Genomic DNA, 20285 nt, shown 5'->3' on the forward strand with positions numbered 1-20285 from the left:
TTCTGAATCAAATATTCTTCTGAGCATAGCACATTATTTCATTCAATGATTCACGAGAGGCAGGTCCTGTCCTTGTTTATAGCTGGGGACACTGGCTCAGCATTTAAGTCACCTACTCAAAACACACAGCTAGAAGAGGAGCCAGGACTTGGACCAAGTACAACCACTAGCTTACAAAAAGCAGAAATGCCCTCAACTGCACATGGCAATAAATGATAAAAGACAAATGAGAAAGCAAAGTTGACAGACTGGGATTTACAAGGCCAGGCCTTAAGTTCTGTTGTCGCGCACTAGCTTCAAATTATTTGAATCTTCTCTAAGAGCTCATACCATAAAACCAAAGATTGATTTTGTTCTCTATTTAACCAGTGCTATGCTGGCTCTTTAAAAAAAAATATTGTAAGCTAGATACCACTCCATACTCTACAATAACCCGAGTAGAGTGGCCCCATTTTACAACTTTATAGGTTTTTGAAATCTTGAAAGTGACAAAACTGATAATGTCCAGGGCGTAGCTTAAAAACTTCGACACAATCAATCGCAGCTCATCTGCCTGTAGTCAGAGATCTGGAAGAATTACAGGAAAAGTAAAATACCACCACTCTGGATTTGTCACAGAATGTGGAGCTCAGAGACTCGGCTCTGCCTCAGGATCGGCTTGTTAGCACAGATGGGGGCCGACCCAGCTCTCCTGTGCAATTCTCTCCACACGCCACTGTCAGGGCAAGCAGCTCCTCACCAGGTCCCCTTCAAACTCCTTGAGGGGAACCAGTTTTCGATGGAAGAAAGTGCTTTTTCAAATGATACACGCTTCATGAACACTTTTAATGTACTTTGAGAAATTAATATGCATTCGACACATTTGTGACAAATGTAATAGGACACAACACTGTGTTCCACATAAATTAGGGAAGGGAGAAGAGAGCAAAGAACTGTACGAAAACACTGGTGATTGAGTCAGAAGACAGTAGCTCCTGAATTTTACCAAGTTCAGCTGAGTTCAAACAAAAGGATAATAGAGATGATGTCGCAGCCCCCAACTCCCACACCTCCCCAAGTAGTATGTGGGAAGTGTTCAACCTCATCACCCCACCTCAGAAACTTAGGTCAGAACTCAAAGAATATGAGCATCCACATTACGATCCATCTTTGGAAAACAGACTATTTGAAGGAAGACAAACCCAAATTGAAACTGTGTGGTTTCCAGAGCCATTTATTCATTAAAATCGATTTAATATGCCATCAACAGTTCTCCTGTGTGTATTGTGCTGATAAATAGACACTGAGAGGATTTAACAAGTTCATCATTTAATAAGTCTGAATTCACTTTCACCACATGGTATTATACACGGTCATCTGTTGAAACAGATTTCTTTTTAACAGATCTTAGTTTTAAAAAAGTCATAGATACTGTGAGTTCTGTATAAACTGGTGGATAGTAAGTTAGTTCCTTTGTTTGACTTATAAGCCTCAATTTCACCGCAGAATAAAGAGTGTAGGCCAAAGAAAGCATAATCGGTCACTCGTATAGAACAGTATTGTTTCTATAATTTGAAGCTTTCTGAATGGACGGGTTCAGGCCTGATGCAACTGTAAAAAGATTAATGAATAGACTATATGGAAATTGTACAAAATGTTATTAACTTTAATCATTAATAGCTTAAACTGCACTATATTACTAATTGCTATTTTAACTCAAAAACCTGTTTTTGAATCCCCAACAAGGCGGCATGGGTATAAAACTATGCCATTTTGTTCTTAGGGGTGTGTCAATACGTATTTCAACAGAAACTTTGGCTTTAGGAAAGAGTCACAAACATTTAAAATAATGGCTTTAATTCTCGTTTTAAGTATTCGGTAGAGGAAAGTGTGCTTTAATTAAACATACATTATACCAGTGATGCTGGCAAAGTTGAAAGTTACTTCTAATGTTGATAGCAATAAAAACCAATTTGTACATGACAAGACAATGAGAGAAATAAGCAATCCCTTTGAAACAAAATCTTAAAATTAAAAAAATGTTCACAGTGGTCTGTATCAACAGTATGCATTTTATGACGATAACATGTACAGATTGAGCACCCTAGGGCTCTCTTTATATCCTAAAGAAAACGAGCATTTACATGATTCATGGGCTGTACTGAATTAAAAAAAAAAGGTCAATTGTACACTTACCCCTCAGACAGGATAAACCATCCTGGGGCATACAGCTTTAACACCATCATTAAAATTGTTTGTAAAAGGAATAGAGAATTAAAAACAAAATATTGTTTCTTGGGAGTAGAGTATCTTTCATTTGCTGTTATAACCAGCAAATGCCATTCATTAAGTCAAAAATGGAAGGGAGGGCCCCACAAACACACTGTTTGAGCAAGCTGACCAATACACATTACAGTTTTAAAAATGAAGGTTATATACTATATGTTACAAGTCCCAACTAGGCAGTGTCAAAATGACATCTATTTCTTTGCTTGCTTTGTGATCATACCCCTTGGAGGTGTTACAGGTCTTGTGGCATTCGGCTTCTTTTTCTCTGCAGGCTTTAAAATCTGCAAAGATTGAAAAGACAGTGCATTTTAGGAAATATACTCAACCCCAAATCTTAAGATTCCTTAAATCTCACTCAAATCTTTTTTCAGAAACATTTTGACTTTAAAACTGGCTCAACGACTTTAAAAGCCCCCAAAGCATGAACGTGAACTAAGCTGACAAATAAACATTTTGGTAATGTTTATTTGGTAAATGCTATGATGAGCAGATATGATCTGGACAAATTATTTTGCCTCTGGCAAAAATGACTATTTGTTAAAGTCACACCCCATAGTAGCTTTAGGTTGTCCCTTCTGACATTTAGGGGAGAAAGTGCTTACAGTGTTTTTCGAGCCCCTAGGAGAAACTCTCACTAAGAGCTGCAAGTTCTCCTTGATAATTGGCTTAAAAAAAATTGTTTTAATCCATTTAACTGATGACTGTCACGTGACTTTAGTGGCTCTATTTGCATTTATGACTGCGCTGGCTTGAAGTCATACAAGTTTAATCAAAGTGAATGAGAAAAAGACTGAGAAGCAGACTTTATGTATAAATGATGCTTTTGTGCTGAGTGAAGGCCAAATGATGTCAGAGTGAATCAACAGAGGTTTTGTAGGAATTACCCTAGTGAAAAGTGGTGGGAGAACTGAGTAATCACAGCACATCTGGCACATGGCAGTCAGTACTATTCTCACACGCAAGTGGTGATTTAATTTTAGCTGAATTGTAGTTTTAGATTTATAGCAAAGAAACCATAAGCATAAAGAGCTAATAAATTGGTTGTTTTGACCTATTTTAAATAATGCAAAAACAGTTAAATTCAACACTGGGAGAAAGGTTCTATGGTAATTTTTTCCTCTGAAAGGGGCCCACTCATTACTGAACTTAGGACGAACAACGGTTAAGGGAAAATAAAAATTTAGTCTACTGGACATAAATAAACAGAGAGTAGCAATTATTTTTTTCATCAGTATAAATCCCGACATAATAAAGGAAACAATGTTGAAAACATCCTCTACCTGAAAAGAACACATTAGTGTTTCGTCCACACTCATCATGGCACCTGCATTGTCAAACTCTCCACAATAATTGGGTGCAGAAAACAGAGTGACCAACTGCCTCTTTGCAAAAAATTCATATCCATCTTCAACCACCTTGAAGAGAAAATGTTTTCAGTATCAGCAGGTGCAAATTCTAGGTGAGCAAAACCACTCTTCAGTTTCCCATTGAACCTGATTATCCTGCAGGTCAACTTCCAGAGACGCTTTGTATAAATACCTACCCACCAAAATCAAAAGGAGAATCTGTGCTCACACACATGCTCTTAAGTGTACGTGTAAAATTCAAAATCAATACCTGATGGGCTCTACATATAAGATCCAAATCATGCTTATGGAGAAATTTTGCAACCACTTCTGCACCAAATGTGAAGGACACTCCTCTGTCATTTTCACCCCAGCCTAAGACATCTTTATCGGGGTCAGACCACAAAAGATCACAAAGAAGACCTTGATCTGGTACATCAGTTGGTCGCATAATTCGCCGAATCTGCTCCATAGATTGAAGATCTGGTGATAAACCTATTAAATGAGAAAAATTTGAAGAAACAGAACTTTAAAAAAGATGTTAGCACTTTAACCATTCCATTTGTCTACAGACTCAATGACACTAACACGAAGGCTAACATTAAATCTATGGGTATGTTTTATTATTTAGCTTTGGTTAAAAAAACTGAATAAGCACTGGAATTTGTTTTATGCTCTATTTATGGGGCACAGCATATTTAAACAGTATATGGCGACAGTTACCTCAACATACAGAGCCCTATGAAATTAAAATCCAGTGACATAAAAACTACTCCTCCACTCCTCTGAGGGCCTCCCCAGTTGAAGAGAATAATGAACAATGTACAGCCTAGGTTTTATTACTGACCATCTGGGTATAGGTGCTGCAGATGCTCAAGTGTAACATAGCTTTCTAGGAAACCTGTGTTGTCCAGGGACCATGAAATCTATCAGACCAGCTCAGATGTAGCTCTCATGTAAGTTTAAAATCACACGCCCAACTTTATCAAACCAGTTTAAGTATAGGAGGGCAGGGATAATGGCTTTATTAAAATATATTGTGTTGATTTCTGGCCACAGATGAAAAGAAATCCTCTTTGCAATCACTATTATAATTACATCCTACAAAGCACAACCACTGAGCAAAACATAAAACAACTCTTAAAATTCATGTCAGAAAAATGTATGAAAGGAGAGAATAAAAACAGACCAAGGGAAAGTATATTCACATTAGATCACTGGTACAGCATATTAATTACTGTTCATTTTATATTTAAAAATATGTCCTGCTCTATTTTCAAATCAAACTGTTACAGAGCCTAGAATTCCCTGTACTATCAATTACTCACTTCAGTCTTCTATCCAATTGAACCAAAGTGAACCCATGATCCAACATACATCAATAAAGGAGAGTTACCTGACAGAAGTCATCCCAATGATAACTCACAAATGTCAAAGTGTACCCTTAAAAAGGGATCAAAAACCCTTTAGAGTTCCATTTGGAATTAAAATCAGCCCACATACCTCCATGACAGCAAAATATTTTCTCATCCACGATGGCTGCTATTGGTAAACAATTAAAGCAGTCTGTGAAAGTTTTCCATAGTTTAATGTTATATCTTCTTTTACCTGTGAAAATTTTAGGATCATTAAAGAGAGGTTGGTGTTCTGTAGGTTCATCCTCTGAGGACAATTTCCCCCAAAGCAAAGTTACCTTTTAAGTAAACAAAAACTATACCTTTATTAAAAATTCCTGGAAGGTTTAGGAGAATTAGATATATATAATACTTGGAGATATCTGATCTATAAGCAACGATTTACATTTTCGCATGAAATATTAAAAAATTTAGAAGTCTGAAATGAGAATCCCAGATATAATGATCAAAGAATAGCATTAAACCTCAACAATTACTTGGTGGCACCAATTCTGGCATCTGTTGTTTTGTCCAATCTCAACACACATGTAGTTCCCATTTATAAAGGCAATTTTGAACAACTGACACACGTGCCATTACCATCTTCGTTCTGAGGAAGCCTGAGAGTTAATGCTCACACCACCCAAAATAACCTACCGCTGCCAGATAACTCCCAGCCCCTAAATACTCTAGGAGGCACAATGACTAGGGGCACTCAGACTGCTCACTGCAGGCACTCGGGGATATGCCCTAACATTGCCCAGATGCTCAGAATATTCGCCACAGAAACGAGGATAGAGGGTGGTCATGCCCACCCTCACCAGCTCACAGATTTTATGCATTCTGGAACCAGAGTCTGATTCAAACAGAAGCATGCCTTTAAGGCACTGTTTCCACAGGAAAATTATGTTCTGAGTTAAAAACCTGCTCACAAACCTTGGAAGTACAAATCTGTCTGAATTAGTTGAGGATGGCTCTAACCTTGGGGTTTCCATTTGTCTCCTGTACCCTCCCATTAGAAAAACCAAAAATCAAAGCACAGTTTTTATTCCTAAACCAAGAATTTACCCTTAGTCTTCCTGAATCACATCCTCCCTCTTCAGAGCCAATCAAATCAGGCGGGGGATTTAGCCCAGAGTTTGTAATGCAATGTGAATTCAACAAACATTTGACTTCTCCCTTTGCTGGGGGGACCACTGTCTTTTCTCCTAATAGTTTAGGTTTCTCTGTGACCAGGTATAACTCTCACCCTGGTTCACTGGGTTTTGCCATTTCTTTTCAGGCTCCTAATTCCCTGTCCTACACCTTTCTTCGGGGACCTATGCATAATTACCACCTTGCATTTCCAACAGTTATAATAATAACAACACAAGAACAGGGATGAGCTGTCTTAACCTCCACTTACAAAGTGATATGGTTCTGTCTCCATTTTTTACAGAGGCCTGAACCACCATCCAGTGCTCCCTTGGATTTTTTTTTTTTTTTTGCCCACTGCTGCATTAGCCAGTCCCGGCAATCCTCATCCTCCTTGAATTCTGCTCTGCACCTTGATTCCTCAGTCATGCAACACGCTGCAGCTTCTCCTGCAAATGCCTTTCCTAGCTCTACCAAAATTTAGGAGGTTCTTCCTCCTGCTGTCCCTGAGCATCTTAATTAAGTCCTGGACTCCCTGCTTTCTCCTTTCTCCCTCTCCATTTCCTAAGGCCACTTCAGAGCACTAGGAACATCTGGCTCTAGAAAGGTTTAGCTTGGATAACTGCACTATAGCAGTGGTCCCCAACATTTTTGACACCAGGGATCTGTGCTCCTATGAGAATCCAGTATCTGATGACCTGAGGCAGAGCTGAGGCGGTGATGCTAGTGCTGGGGAGCAGCTGCAAATACAGGTGAAGCTTTGCCCCCTTGCGCACCCACCACTTACCTTCTGCTGTGCGGCCCAGTTCCTAACAGGCCACAGATCACTACCTGTCCGTGGCCTGGGAGCTAGGGACCCCTACTCTACAGGCTTCCAAAATCCTGGGATTCTGAGCCAGAGCCCCTACCACAGTTTCCTATTACTACAGATCAGACAGCTCTGCTCTCAGAAAAGGATAACACATTTTATCCAGCAGGTATCTCAGACTTTCCAGGACTGCAGTCATAAGATCGGAAGGAAAAAAAATAGTACAGAGACTGCTTGTTATACTTAGGAAATAAGGCTATCACTTAAAGCAGCTTTTTAAATTGTTCTGTGTAAATCTACAGTTGAGTAAAACTTCATTGCAATAAAATTTACACCAAGATAAAAATTTAATATAATTATCAACTTTTTAAAGTCCTAAATTTTGGTAGAGCTAGGAAAGGCATTTGCAGGAGAAGCTGCAGCGTGTTGCATGACTGAGGAATCAAGGTGCAGAGCAGAATTCAAGGAGGATGAGGATTGCCGGGACTGGCTAATGCAGCAGTGGGCAACTGAAAGCCACCTATGCCAAGGGCATTTTTATGTCCACAAGACTGGGTGGCAAATCATACCTGCCTGATGGGAGAGGGGACAGCTTGAGTACAAGGTCAATAAATGAGTCTTGACGACCGAACAAGAGTCAAAATTGACACCAACAAATGCTGACCTAAATCATTTTTCTGAATTAAACAAAAACTGAAAATGACATAGCTAATATCCTCACACCAGGATAGATGTCATAACAAAGAGATCATCTGGATTTGAACTTCATCAATGAAAACATCAAAGTACTTGCTGAGCTAACAACTGTGTAAAAGGAATCTTTTTTTAACCTGTTCTAAAAAGCAGTGCTGGTAACATCTGAAAAGCAATGTTATAAAACTCCCTGCCTCTCATTTCACTACCTAAGAAGTAATAACTGTTTTACTAGATTTTAACTTTGATAGACTCACTGTCAAGATCAAATATCTTTCTTGCCAGACTCAGATGTCCCAGCCAGTTCAGAATATAGAGGATTTTTCTCCTTGGTGATTGCTCCCACCTCATCTGAGTAGCTGAGTTTCAAGGCCAAGCAAACAAATGAGCTAGCTGAATACATCTATGTGAAACTGAGATGGACAGGCACCACACCCTGAGAGAACTAGTTATGACTACAGGTGGGTCAGGGGCGCCCATCCCCCCACGCAGGCGAAAATCTGAGTATAACTTAAGTTAGCCCTCTACGTATGTGGACTGAAAATTTTAAATTGGAGTATAAGTGGACTCATGTAGTTCAAACCCAGTGTTGTTCAAGGGTCAAGTGTCTAGTCTAGGGGACAGTGATAATGACAATGATTTACTAGTCTTGTCATCATCACATTGGCAAGTCTTAGTAAATAACTCAAATTCCTTATCCATCCCTTTCCTCCCGGCCTAAACTCAACCCTGCAGAAGAAATGAGCACAAAAGGAGGGGGGAGGTAAAGAGTCAAAACTTTAAAAAACATTTTATCAAACAGCAACAACAAAAAACTCCATCAAAATTGATACTTTCGAAGCTTTAAGAATCTTGTCGATTATCAACTTAACTTGTATACCTTCAACTAAAAACTCCAAAATAGATCATAAGTTATGTAAAACGTCATACAAATAATTTTTAAACAATTTTGCTTTCTTTCAGCACATTTTAGGATAGTAACTGCCACTTTTCCTGGGTGCAGATAAGCCAGAAGGGAAAAACCCACATTGTAAATTCCAAAAGGTAATTATTTGTATATTGCAAGATTCCCTTTATATGAAATGTCTAGAAAAGGTAAATCTATACCGACAGAAAGTAGATTAGTGCTTGCCTATGGCTATAGTTATAGTCGTACAACTCTTATAAATTTACTAAAAATCACCAAATTATACACTTAAAATAGACGAATTTTACAGAATGAAATTATATCTCAATAAAGTTGTTAAAAACAAAACTACCTATTCAGACAGGTTCTCAGAGTTGTGCTAAGGATTAAGTTATCTGTGAATATTCACAACTATCCTAAAGAAACCATTACTTCCTAATCTAATCGTCCCACCACAAGAAGAGTCCAGGGCATTCTTACGCTGCAGTGGCTGGGTTGTTTCCTTCCCCAAAAGCAAAAAAACAAGATAAAAACAAGTTAATGAAACAGAAAATTTGAGAGATTATGACATGGATCTCAACTCTCGAAAATCCTAACAAAAGTATGTGATAGTCTGGTTTATGACCAAGTATCTCAATTTAAGTAACACTTTCTTAGACAGAGAAAGTACTTACATTCATCGTAAAATCCATAAATTCTATTGATGCTGGCACATTCATGGTTTCCTCTGAGAAGAAAAAAATTCTCGGGATATTTGATTTTGTACGCCAATAAGAGGCAGATAGTCTCCAATGACTGCTTCCCCCTGTCCACATAGTCCCCAAGAAACAGGTAGTTGCTTTCGGGTGGGAAACCACCGTACTCAAAAAGTCGAAGCAAATCATAGTACTGCCCATGGATATCACCTGGAAGCAAGAATTCTGTCAGTGTCGTCATACTTTGTTCACTAACAAAGCTTTGGAAAGACATTCTTTAAACATTCACTGCACACTGGCACTGTCCTCTAATAATGACAGTTAAATTTGACAATGCTAATTCCAATCTTCTCTTATTTATTAGTTCAATTGAGCTTAATAACATTTTTAAGTATATGTGTATGTGCAGAATCTCACACAAAACTCAACTCATTACGAATTTATTTTGTGGAAAGGATGAATGCCTAGGCAGGCTTTCTTGCCAAGTAACATGGTTTTCCTTTCAGGTCGGCTGATCTTATCAGATCTCTGACAGCTCAGTCTCCAGGGGCTGTGTCATCAGAACTGCTGGACTTCTAGTGAGCCCTGGCCCTGAGAGCGCAAAGATACACACACGCTACACTTACCAATGTATTCGGCTTTCAATTTCTCCCTGCTAGATGATACCAAAGAGCATTTCACTTTAAAAGCATGCATACGAGCTTTACCAATGTAGTCAAATATGCTAGAAGAATACAGCATTACTCATAAGGTTTGGTTTTTATACAGATTATCTACACCGACCATGTAGAAATAGAACTATACAACATCAAGGAAGGTAAATTTTTAGATATTACCGGTTTTGTTTTAAGCTTAAATATAATTCCTATATATTCATACAGTTGACTTTCTCTTAGCTCTCCATTCTGTTTCATTTCTTTCCTTCTACAAGGTTTACATTCCTTTAAGCAAAACAATTTTAGAAAATTTGAAGCATGTCTAAGTAAACTAAGTCCATTGGAGGTGTTTATTCTAAAGCTAAATTTATTAATTTTAAGTAGTTCCAAGTTATTCATAAATAGTAAACGATTCTCCTGGCTAATACGAGGTCATCTTTATATCCTTGACTCAATCAATCACGTAACCAAAGGTAACTGCTGAGTGTGCCAAAACTCACCACATATTTTGAGTGGTGCTTCAAGTTCTAGTAGGATAGGCTGACTGAGAAAGATCTCTCGGGACTTTAAGCACAATCCTCTGATTTCATTCTCCTGTAGCTGGACATTCTTACCAGGCTTGGACCCTCTCACTGTAGGGGAGAAAAACTCCAATTAGTCAAATGAAGTCAAAATATAATGTAAAAATTAAAAATATCTGAAAGGATACAAATTTTAGATAAAGAGGAGGCAAAAACATAGCTTAACTAGCTTTTTGGCTGGCTTTATTTTCAGAACAATTATAAAGAACATGGTTTTAAAAGCCTAATGAGAATCTTAAAATCTTAGACAGGATTTCAGAGATGATTTAGTTGCACGTTCTATACCAGGTTAAGATTTCTCTACAGTATCCTGAACGAGGGGTCATCCACTCTGGTACAAACACTGTTAGGGACGCCTTCCTTTGACTACTTGCTGAAATCAGACTCCCTGCGGCACAGCTCTGGGCCTCAGTTCTGCATCTAAGCCACATGATCAGCCGTGCTCACCTACAGCCCTGTTCACCAAGCCAGCTCATTTCGCCTCCCGTCTTCCCTTCTACAGCAGGAGATTTTAGAGATGCCACGTTACTGAGTTGGTTTTAAGGCTTCTTTGTTTTAAAATGTGAGACTGGAAATGCTCAGACCACCCCCCTACCCATCAGTGTTATCTCCTCAAGGGTCTCAGATTTATCCGTGAAAAATTTTGTGTTGTTTTCATTTCATTAAAACACGTTGTAGGGTCACTGTACATATCTGGCTATGCAATTTCTGGGCCTGCATTTTTTAATACGATCATGCCTGCACAGGACAAAGGATATCAGTGGTGTGCTAAAGAAAGGTTTCCTAGTAATCTGAACAGATAAAAAGTGAGAAAATGGAGGAAAAAACCATGGCACAGCACCAGGCATCCTAAACACATAAGCGCCCGCATCAGAGCCCTCCGAGTTCTACTCACTATCAAAGTGAAGCATAAGATCGTCCCTGGCCTTATTAGCAGTTCGTTTAATGGGCTGGTAGGCAGCAGTAGGAAATGAAATTTTGTTTTGATTCCAGTTGTAACAGATTAAAATAAACAACACTGAATTGTTAAATTTACCTTTATTTTACAGTTAAATGGCCTGCTTGCTGGCAAGGTCTGGTTAAATATGGGGATTGATTATCCTCAACTTGCAGTCAAAGTCTTAATATTTGTACAAAAGATTTATGAAAGCATTCTCTGAATTAGAAATGAAGCAAAAACACAGAACCGGACTAAATTAGAATGAAGTCTGCATCTTTCCACCATTAAATCCAGTAAAAAGTGATTCAGTTTTAGCAAAACCATAAAATCCATCAGATTAAACCAATGTTACTAACTTAAATGTCACTGGTTTTGGAGGCTTAGTTTGTATTCAAATTATAAAATCATTTGGCCTAATAACTGGATAAGAGCAATAGGTTTAAGTGGTTTGTATCTAGCTTCGTTCTATAAATATCTAAGTAACATTACAGAATAATAAAAATTACAAGTAAAAAACCTGATGTTTGCTGAAAATTTTTTACTAAAAAGGGCTGTATTTGAGAAATATTGCCCTAGGTGAAGCAATCCTTCAGCCTCAATAGCCACTGAAACCCTGAATTTTCAGAAGAAGCAAGTTCTGAGCAGAAATGAGACAGTGTGTAGAGGAGCATTATTTTTTTCAATGAAAAATAATAAGAAAGAAGAACAATAGGGAAGGATCAAATTCTTGAAGCACACAAAGAAGAGAAAACGTTAAGAGAGAACACTGGGCTAGGAGCCAGGAGCCCCAAGTTTTTTGTACTGGTTCTATAGCCTTGAGTAAATCACTACTTTAAATCCCAATATGTAACTGAACTAAATGACTAGCCAGTCTCTGATCAAAATATTATGAAACAAGAATTAAGGACAAAGTGCAGTAATGATTTTGAGGGATGATATGAAACAGATGCATATATAATACAACAACAGCTAAGCAACAAAAAACGATTTTTCCACAGTAATTTTTTTTTCTCTAAACACACATACAGGAGAACTCAAGAAACACTCCTGGTGGAAATATGGTATGATTTCTGATTCACTGGCCAGAAAATCCCAATCATTAGTGATTTTACCAGTCAACCAGGAATTCGGGCAGACTGCCCAGCAGGAAATTTTATTTTTGGAAAGGAGGGGACTCCTAAGTTTCTGGATCGTTTTCAGCAGAGCCCTATGTTTGTGAATGAATAGCCCACTCCTTCAGGAGAATATGCAATAACTTACACCTATACAGAACGCAGGCTATACTTTTTATATGAATGCTATACTGAATCAATGTCACCATATTAAATCAATGGTGCTAATACGAATTTTACTGGTTTTGGAGGCTTCCACTACCACTTTTAGACATAGTTTACAGTAGTTTTCGTTCTCTTATTGTTTGTCCTCTGAGTAGGAGCGTACAGATTAGTAAAAAGAAATACTACGAACAACTAAAAATTTTTCTTAATGTAGAGTTTTTCCGGAACCAGGATATTTTATATTTGAAGAACAGTGCTCATTAAAAGCAATAACACAGTCACAAAGCTTTTTAAATTCCCTACAATTAGCTCAAGGACTAAAATTATAAAAATAGAAACGGTCAAAACCATCTTCTATCAATAGGCAAATTCCTGCTCACCCTTCAAGACTGCTTAGCTATTACCTCACCCTCTCTCTCCTCTCCATCTCCCTCACAAGCCCGCTTTATGCATTCTGAAATGCTCAAGAGCCAGTCACCACCCAGCATACACTGTACTTTGTATTATGACTGCAGGTTCACTTCTACCCCTGGTAGAATGCAAACCCCTGGACACACCACCTGCTCTGCAGTGTACCTGCCCCTGGCCAGTACAGAGCAGGCACTCAAAATCTGTTGCATGAAAGAAGTCTGGATAAATCTGTAACTACTGTTGGCTAGACTTGTGGCATTAGAATTAAACATACTTTCACAACTACATACTTAAAATCTTTAATTTTTTTCAGACTATATACTTTTGATTAAAGACAAATTTTCTGTGCTTTCAAATTATAAAGCAATAGTGTCACTTTCCTATCAGGCTTTATAGAGTATTTTCCTAGAGGTGAAAATTAAAATTTAGGATTATTCTTAAATTTCAAAATGTATCTAACAGAAGATAAAGACTTCAAAATGGGTTTTGGCAGTTCAAGAGAACACTGCAGATATTTCTTAAAAATAGCCCTATCAGCCAACAGCATAAGTGTCTATACTTTACTATTTTCAATGCCTACCAATAGAATTATCTATCAGTTGTAGCTAACATTTACCAAGCACTTCCCATGTGCTTGCTGGGCACTGTGCTAAGGGGCTTTACACTGCCATTTAATCCTCAACAATCCTATGAGGTTAGTTAGGCATTTTCACTTCTCCAAGCCACAGGCTGGGAAAGTTTCAGTGACTTGGTCCAAGGTCGCAGAGCTTGTAAGGACACCAGACCCAGACCGACTCTAGGTCTACTGGTGCTTCCACCATACCACCCTCCAAGTAAGAATTTGTTCTTAATTAAGCTCCCAAACCAAGGGAGTTTTCATAGGACAGACTACTGAAACCTTAATATACAGTCACTGCTCCCTAAAAAATCATAATGCATCCTTATAAATGGGAGACATTAAACAAGAACTAAATCATGCAATCTGTAAAGACTATCGATACTTATTTACCACGCTTCAGACATCCAACAAAATAGTTGCTGGGCACCTGCCATAAGCCTGGCCCTGGTTTGGATGCTAGGGCTAGCCTGGCAACAGGAGAGACAAGAATCTCGTTCTTTTTCTTGAGAAGCTTACATGCTAGTGGAAGACACTGGAAATAAGACAAACTGGGTAGCTAGAGATTATTATAAATGTTATAGCTAAAACTATACCTCCAGAAAGATTATAAAACTAAAATTTCACCTTAAAGATAACATCTTTGATACTGTTAAAAGGTAAAAGCTTAAATATCTCTATTTTATCACTGTTAGCTACAAAAAAATACTAACAGTACAGCTCTGCTCAATATCAGTCAATAACTCATTTTGGCTTAAAGCTCTCTCTGTGTTCTGGGCATGCTGGGAGAAACCTGTACAAATAGGAGACTGTAGGTGGGAAATTCATGGGGTGTGACCTCAGGATACCTTCCTAAGCAGCGGTTCAAATAGCACATATCAAATTATTTCAACAATTGTCAATGGAATCCAAAATATTCCAACAAATAAACTCCATTCTCCAGATGGAATGTTTCTCCTAAGTCCAGGTGCCAGGCACTGCAGTCTCACCTTAGGCCTTTCACATATGACTTCTGAGTAAAAGCTTTTCTTTATCTGCCTAGAAAGGTAGATTCAGAAAAATGCATTATGGCTATCTTCAGCAAAAGCTGCTCAGTACCAACTTATCTATTTATCTGGCAAATCAGTGAGTACATGATAAACTTGCACAAAATTTTACTGAAAACAAACTGATAAAATTTTTGAAATAATAAAAAGATGTTATTGGGGATTATCTGCACTGCCAGCTTTCTCCAGCAAGCAACAAAAAGTAACTTTTCTGACAGCCCGGCAATGAGCAAAGCAGAGATGAAAACTATGAAAGAAAACTGAAGAATACTTTGGGATTATTACAAAAAATGAAAAAGTATTCTTCTTGCTCATCGATTAAAGGTCCCTTAACTGTTTTGAAAGGTCACGTTAAAAGAATAGCATACACCAGAAAAAGTGCCAGCGGAATTATAATGAAGTTTTAAAACCTAAGATTGGCACAACTAATTTAAAAATAATCCAACAGAGATTTTGCTGTTTTAAGATAATCCTATTAAAGTAAGTGGTAATTTTAAGAACATGCCACACCATACTCATTTCAGGGACAGAATCAACATCGCAATATCTGACATATTTAGGCAACATCTGATGAATTTAGGAAAATAAGACCTCAAACCAAACAAACGGCAGCAACTATTTACAACACTAAAACTTTCCCACAAACAACTGAGTTCTTTCTACAAAAAAAACATAAGCCACAAAAATGTTATCGCGAATCCTTTGGTTTCACTGAGGTCACCAGCAGACTTCCACTTTTTGACCATCTTCAGTGTTTCCATCCCACCTCCCTGTGACTCCCCTAACTGATGGTGTTATATTCTGGGTATTGAAAGGTGAAACAATTTTCTCAGGCAGATGGTCACGACATAGCTGCAAAACACTGTCCACCGCTCTCAATACATATCTGGAGTAACCTACACCTAGAGTTAAGTCAATTTATTGAAAAACGTTTAACTTTCCAGTCGAACAAATACCACTGATTAGACTAGACATCTAAGTCTACATTTTATTAGTTTCCATTTTCATAAATCTAAAATATCAGTGACACCCGATCCCCTCTAGATGGGGAATGCCAGAAAACCCTATAGTGGAGAAATTGGAGATTTCAGATAAATCAAGGCCCCTAATGAAATCATGTTCTAAAACATGCTCTGGATATAGGACTCTGATCCTAAAACATAATTTGTCCCAGAATTCTAAAAACTCCAAAGAGATGGAATCTTTCTCTATTCCTCTTGAATGAGGCTTTCCAGTTACCTCATCTACAAGGCAATTCACATCAGAATATTACATCCTCTACATTTCAATCTTTAGGTTTACTAATTGCCTCAGTTGTAAATTAAGTGAAATGGTCAAGTCCGTATAATACCAATCATTTCCCTGCTTCAAGATCAGTAATCCTCACCTATTCAAATGGACTGACTGGCACTGGCACATGCTTCTACAGAAGAGGTCACGCGGGTCATTATAAGACTGCAGTTTCAAAGACATAAAACAATCCCACCAACCTCCACCACGGGGCGGGCTACTTACTAATGCAAGGCCCAGCACCGAGGAAAGCCTGGCCTCCTGCTACAGACCAGCAAGGGGGCACAAGGAGAGCGATGCTTTCCATTCTGTGGGTTAGGGCTAGCGCAAGCTCAGTTCATGTCCTCAATAGAGCTTTCCCATCTTGCATCTTACTACATCTTACCTCGTAGGAAACGATTAGGCATACAACTGCCGGGGGAGGGAAGAGGAGAGCAGAGAGCTCACCACAGACTTCTTTAAGTTAGGGAATTAGCAAAACACAATTTTAATATCAGTCATTATCAACAAAATGTCCTATAACTGATCCAAAGTAAAGCCTCTAATCGTACAAATTATCTGATGTATAAAGAAAAAAATAATTGTAGAGGTCTCATTAGGAAAAGATACTTTTGTTTTCCTTGGTCAACATTTTAAGAACTTTTTTGCGATTATGTTTGTCCTTAATATTATCTTCAGGACCAGGGACTGCTGTCTTTTTAACATTAGAATACAAACAGGTTTCTGAGTATACCAAAAAGCTAAACAAATGGGTTAAACATTTTTAGTTTCAGAATATCTGAGCACTACCTTCAGATGGACTCTCACACACCAGAGAATTAAATTAGTAAATGCTTTCCAAGGGCCACGGCAGAGGCCATATTTAAATCACTAAAGCAAGCCAAGCAATTATGCAGAGCCTGGCACGGTCTTGCAGTTCGACAACAGCCATCTTTAGAGCAAAGATACTTCCTGAAAATTAGGATGTGAAAATAAGTTACGACTGCCCCAGTGCGCAATAAAAGTGCTAGCTCCTGAAAGAGGTCAGTCGATTACAAAGTAAAACCAAATCTCACTTTTCTCCAACAGTAAGTAGGAATATCAGAGGGCTTATTTTCTCTTTAAATCCCTCAAGTTTTACCGTGCAGTTATTTTAATAATTGAACATTAGTTACATGAAGGAGTAACAATCTTAAGGTTTTATCATCAACAAGGCAGAGCTTGGATAAAAGCGTCCAAGGCGGATTGCACAAGTGATAACTACTTAAGAAAAAACTACTAAAAGCATAGAAAAGAACTGCAAAGCTGTTAGTGACTAAGATCTAAACCAACATGCTGTTTTTCTTAAATAAGACTTCATCTGAGTTGCCTTTTTAGTATTATCACTGGCTAATTCTCAACCAGCTGGTAAAGTCCTCCACCTTAAAAGATGAGACGATTCTGAACATGAAAAAAATTCTAACAAGGTCCCCATAGTCATATTGCCTCCATTTTCAGATATACATAAATCTTAATTAAAATGTTTAAGGAAAAAGGTTTAAGGGGCATTACAAAAACCACAAAATTATTATCAACATCTAACTTGGATGTATATACATCTTCAATGGATCATCACTGTCTCTCTGCCAATTTTATGTGGTTGACAGAGGGAAGGAAAAAGGAAAATATTTATTATTTCAATTTCAATGAAAAAGTGAAATTAAAAAATTTGGGTAAGTACAATATAACATGCATAGAGAGAAGTTATTAAGAAACAATGACTGATCTCACTTTAGATGACCCAAGTTCATCAAGGCAAATTTCTCAGCACGATTTAAAAAACAGATTAAAATTAAAATCTGTTACGTAAATTCAGAGTTATGGGAAACCCAGAACTTAACAAGACTTAAGTGACCTTAAATTTTGTTTCTAATCCACACAGATTTCAACTTTTCTTTTCTCAGTGAAATAAAGCCTACCCCAATCTAGCCAGAGGTAGGCAGAATTTATAATAAAAAGTTCCTTTCTTATTACAAACTGTTTTAATCCAGTCCCGACCCACTGCTGCCTCATATAAATCAAGAACTGTACTAATGTGACAAGTCTGGTTCCTGTAATACATGACAAGTACTGAATGAAGACAAGGTTTTCACCCACATTAGAGAGACATTTCAAGAGCCTATCAGGGGTCCATTCAGTGTTTTTTTTTTCTTTTCTTTTCTTTTAAGAAGGTATGAAAGGAAAAAACCCCACAGATTAAGAAAAGTTATTTTCAGGAGTTTCATTTTAAGGGCTTAATTTGAAAGATCTGCAAATTCTACCAGAGCTGTCCAACTGTTAATCATGCTCTCGACTCCATCTCAGAGCATTTATAGTTCAACAATATTATGAGATTATAGAGGCCAAAAGTTAAAACTCAGCCAAATCTACATTATCCAGGGCCCAAACCAAGAAAGAGATCTGAATGCTCCCAAAGTTTTGAATAAGACGTTAGCATTAGTAGACTCGCTCTGGAAACCAGAGAAAAGGGGCAGTTCATTTAAGTGTCTCTCTTCAACATCCTAACTTCTCTTCCGTCTCCCATATCAATATGAATCAATTCCCAGGCACTTCATGAGTTTTAGATCAGCCAAAATAACAGCTTTACTTTAACCTTCGCTTAACCACCGCACACTTCCTTCCTTCATACACAGGGTGAGTCGAACGAATTCTGTCTCCCGGCTGCTTGGTTTTGAAACCTGTCACTGTGTGACCTTGGTCAAATGACTTCACCTCTGTGTCTTAGTTTCGTCTGAAAAGCGGGAAAACATAACAGTACCTACCGAGCAAGGTTGTTGGGAGAATAAATGAAAGCTGTGTAAAGTGCTCAAAAAATGCCGGACACATAGTAAGCGCTGGCTAGCATTACGATTGTAATTTATTAGATAACGCAAAGCGCTTAACAGAGCCTGGCACATTGGAAATATAACGAAACTGTCATCGTCCTTGGTTTCACGTTCAGAAAAGAGCGCGGAGATCTCATTAAGATAAAAGACAACTTAGAGTATTTGGGAGCGCAGGAGATGGGTCCAACATCTCCTTGAGAGATGAAAGTTGGTCAGTAAGTAACAAAAAATGGGACTCCCCGATCCCACTCCTACGAAAAATAAAAATGAGCAAGATAAAAAAAAAAAAAAAAAAGCCCTTTAACCAAGTGGAACCCACATCCCCATCAAACTGCCTTTCGAGAGGACGAGTACCAGACAGTCCGGAAAACGTCGTCCTGCAGGTTGGATGGGGCCCCCCACCTTCTCTCCTCCAAAGGCGGGTTTGATTTGTGGGGTGCAACGGGGGTACGGAACGGAAACGTGGGGGTGGGGAGCAGAGTTTTCAGATTTCACGGCCAGGAAGAAGGCTGCGCCCTAGTGCAATGAATGAGCCGGGAGAGGGACCGCGCGGGGTGGGCCAAGTGCGGGACCCCGGCCGGCATCCCTCCGGCAGCAGCCCCGAGCCCGTGGGCCAAACTCGCGGCTCATTCCCCTCAGCGCTGCAAGCCCAACCGGCCTCCCAACTGCCCCCACCGCGAGCCCCCGGGGCTGCTCGCCTCCCCTCAGCCCGTCCGCCGCCCCCTTCACCTTCCAGCAGCCGTTGGATGATGCTGTCGATATTGAGTTTATCTATATCCGCCATCGCCTTCCCACCACCGATCCTCCCGTAGCGGCGCCGCCGGCGGCTCGCGCCCGGGACTCACGCCTCCTTTCCCACGCCACGAGCACAGAGGCGGTGGTGGCGGCGGTGGCAACAGCCGCGGCGGGTCCCCCCCCCGACCGCCCCGCACCCTGCTTCCTCCTTCTCTCCCCACTGGAACCACGAGAAGAACAAAATGGCGGCCGACTCCTTAGCTAGCCTCGGGCGGCGCACGGATGCGCGCGGGGAGTGCAGCGGCCTGGCCGGGACTTCTTTATGGGCCATAGAGCGCGCGGGAGGGGGCGGGGCCGGGGCGCGGAGAGGGGGCGGGGCCAGAGCCCGGGAAGGGGAGGAGACGGTTGAGCGTAACTGCGACCGCGCGCGGGATCCTTCCGCCAAATGGCCCGAGCCAAATAGGCCCCCTGGCGGGAGCGTAAGTTGAAAAGTTGCACGCGGGAGTTGGGGAAGGGAAAAAGGATGCTGCTGTGCGTCCGAGGTCGGTGGTTTCCATACAATACTGTTCACTGGGGCTAGATGTGTGCAGACCTGCTATGTAGAAGCCCAGCCCATCGAAGGAACTCGGTCCTGGAATTTACCCT

General features: G+C 39.5%; 1 protein-coding gene and 1 long non-coding RNA gene across 2 annotated transcripts; both read right to left on the reverse strand.

Annotated features, from left to right (window-relative positions):
- Positions 1-1195: 1195 nt before the first annotated feature.
- On the reverse strand, positions 1196-19958 carry PPP1CC (protein phosphatase 1 catalytic subunit gamma). Its single transcript, XM_011355788.2, has 8 exons — positions 19635-19958; positions 10402-10533; positions 9225-9455; positions 5118-5222; positions 3886-4109; positions 3549-3683; positions 2489-2549; positions 1196-1590 (listed from the first exon to the last, which is right to left on the reverse strand). Exons 1-8 carry the CDS (start codon positions 19687-19689, stop codon positions 1520-1522), a joined length of 1014 nt encoding a protein of 337 aa, XP_011354090.1. The 5' UTR covers positions 19690-19958; the 3' UTR covers positions 1196-1519.
- Positions 6404-9216, reverse strand: LOC111736969. The gene is made up of 2 exons (XR_002779305.1): positions 7438-9216; positions 6404-7325 (listed from the first exon to the last, which is right to left on the reverse strand). It is a non-coding gene; the product is annotated as an uncharacterized LOC111736969 (long non-coding RNA).
- Positions 19959-20285: the final 327 nt, after the last annotated feature.

The sequence above is a fragment of the Pteropus vampyrus genome, unplaced genomic scaffold, assembly GCF_000151845.1.
Source record: "Pteropus vampyrus isolate Shadow unplaced genomic scaffold, Pvam_2.0 Scaffold23, whole genome shotgun sequence".
In the NCBI taxonomy this organism is placed as follows: domain Eukaryota; kingdom Metazoa; phylum Chordata; class Mammalia; order Chiroptera; family Pteropodidae; genus Pteropus; species Pteropus vampyrus.

Bases quoted from the DNA above. Each gene is read 5' to 3' on its own strand.
- PPP1CC (XM_011355788.2), bottom strand. From the start codon at position 19,689: ATGGCGGATATAGATAAACTCAATATCGACAGCATCATCCAACGGCTG. The intron at 5,223-9,224 runs GTAAGTACTTTC...AAATTTTCACAG, and splicing joins TTATGGATTTTACGATGAAT to GTAAAAGAAGATATAACATT. The intron at 3,684-3,885 runs GTATTGATTTTG...TTTCTCTTCAAG, and splicing joins TTATATGTAGAGCCCATCAG to GTGGTTGAAGATGGATATGA.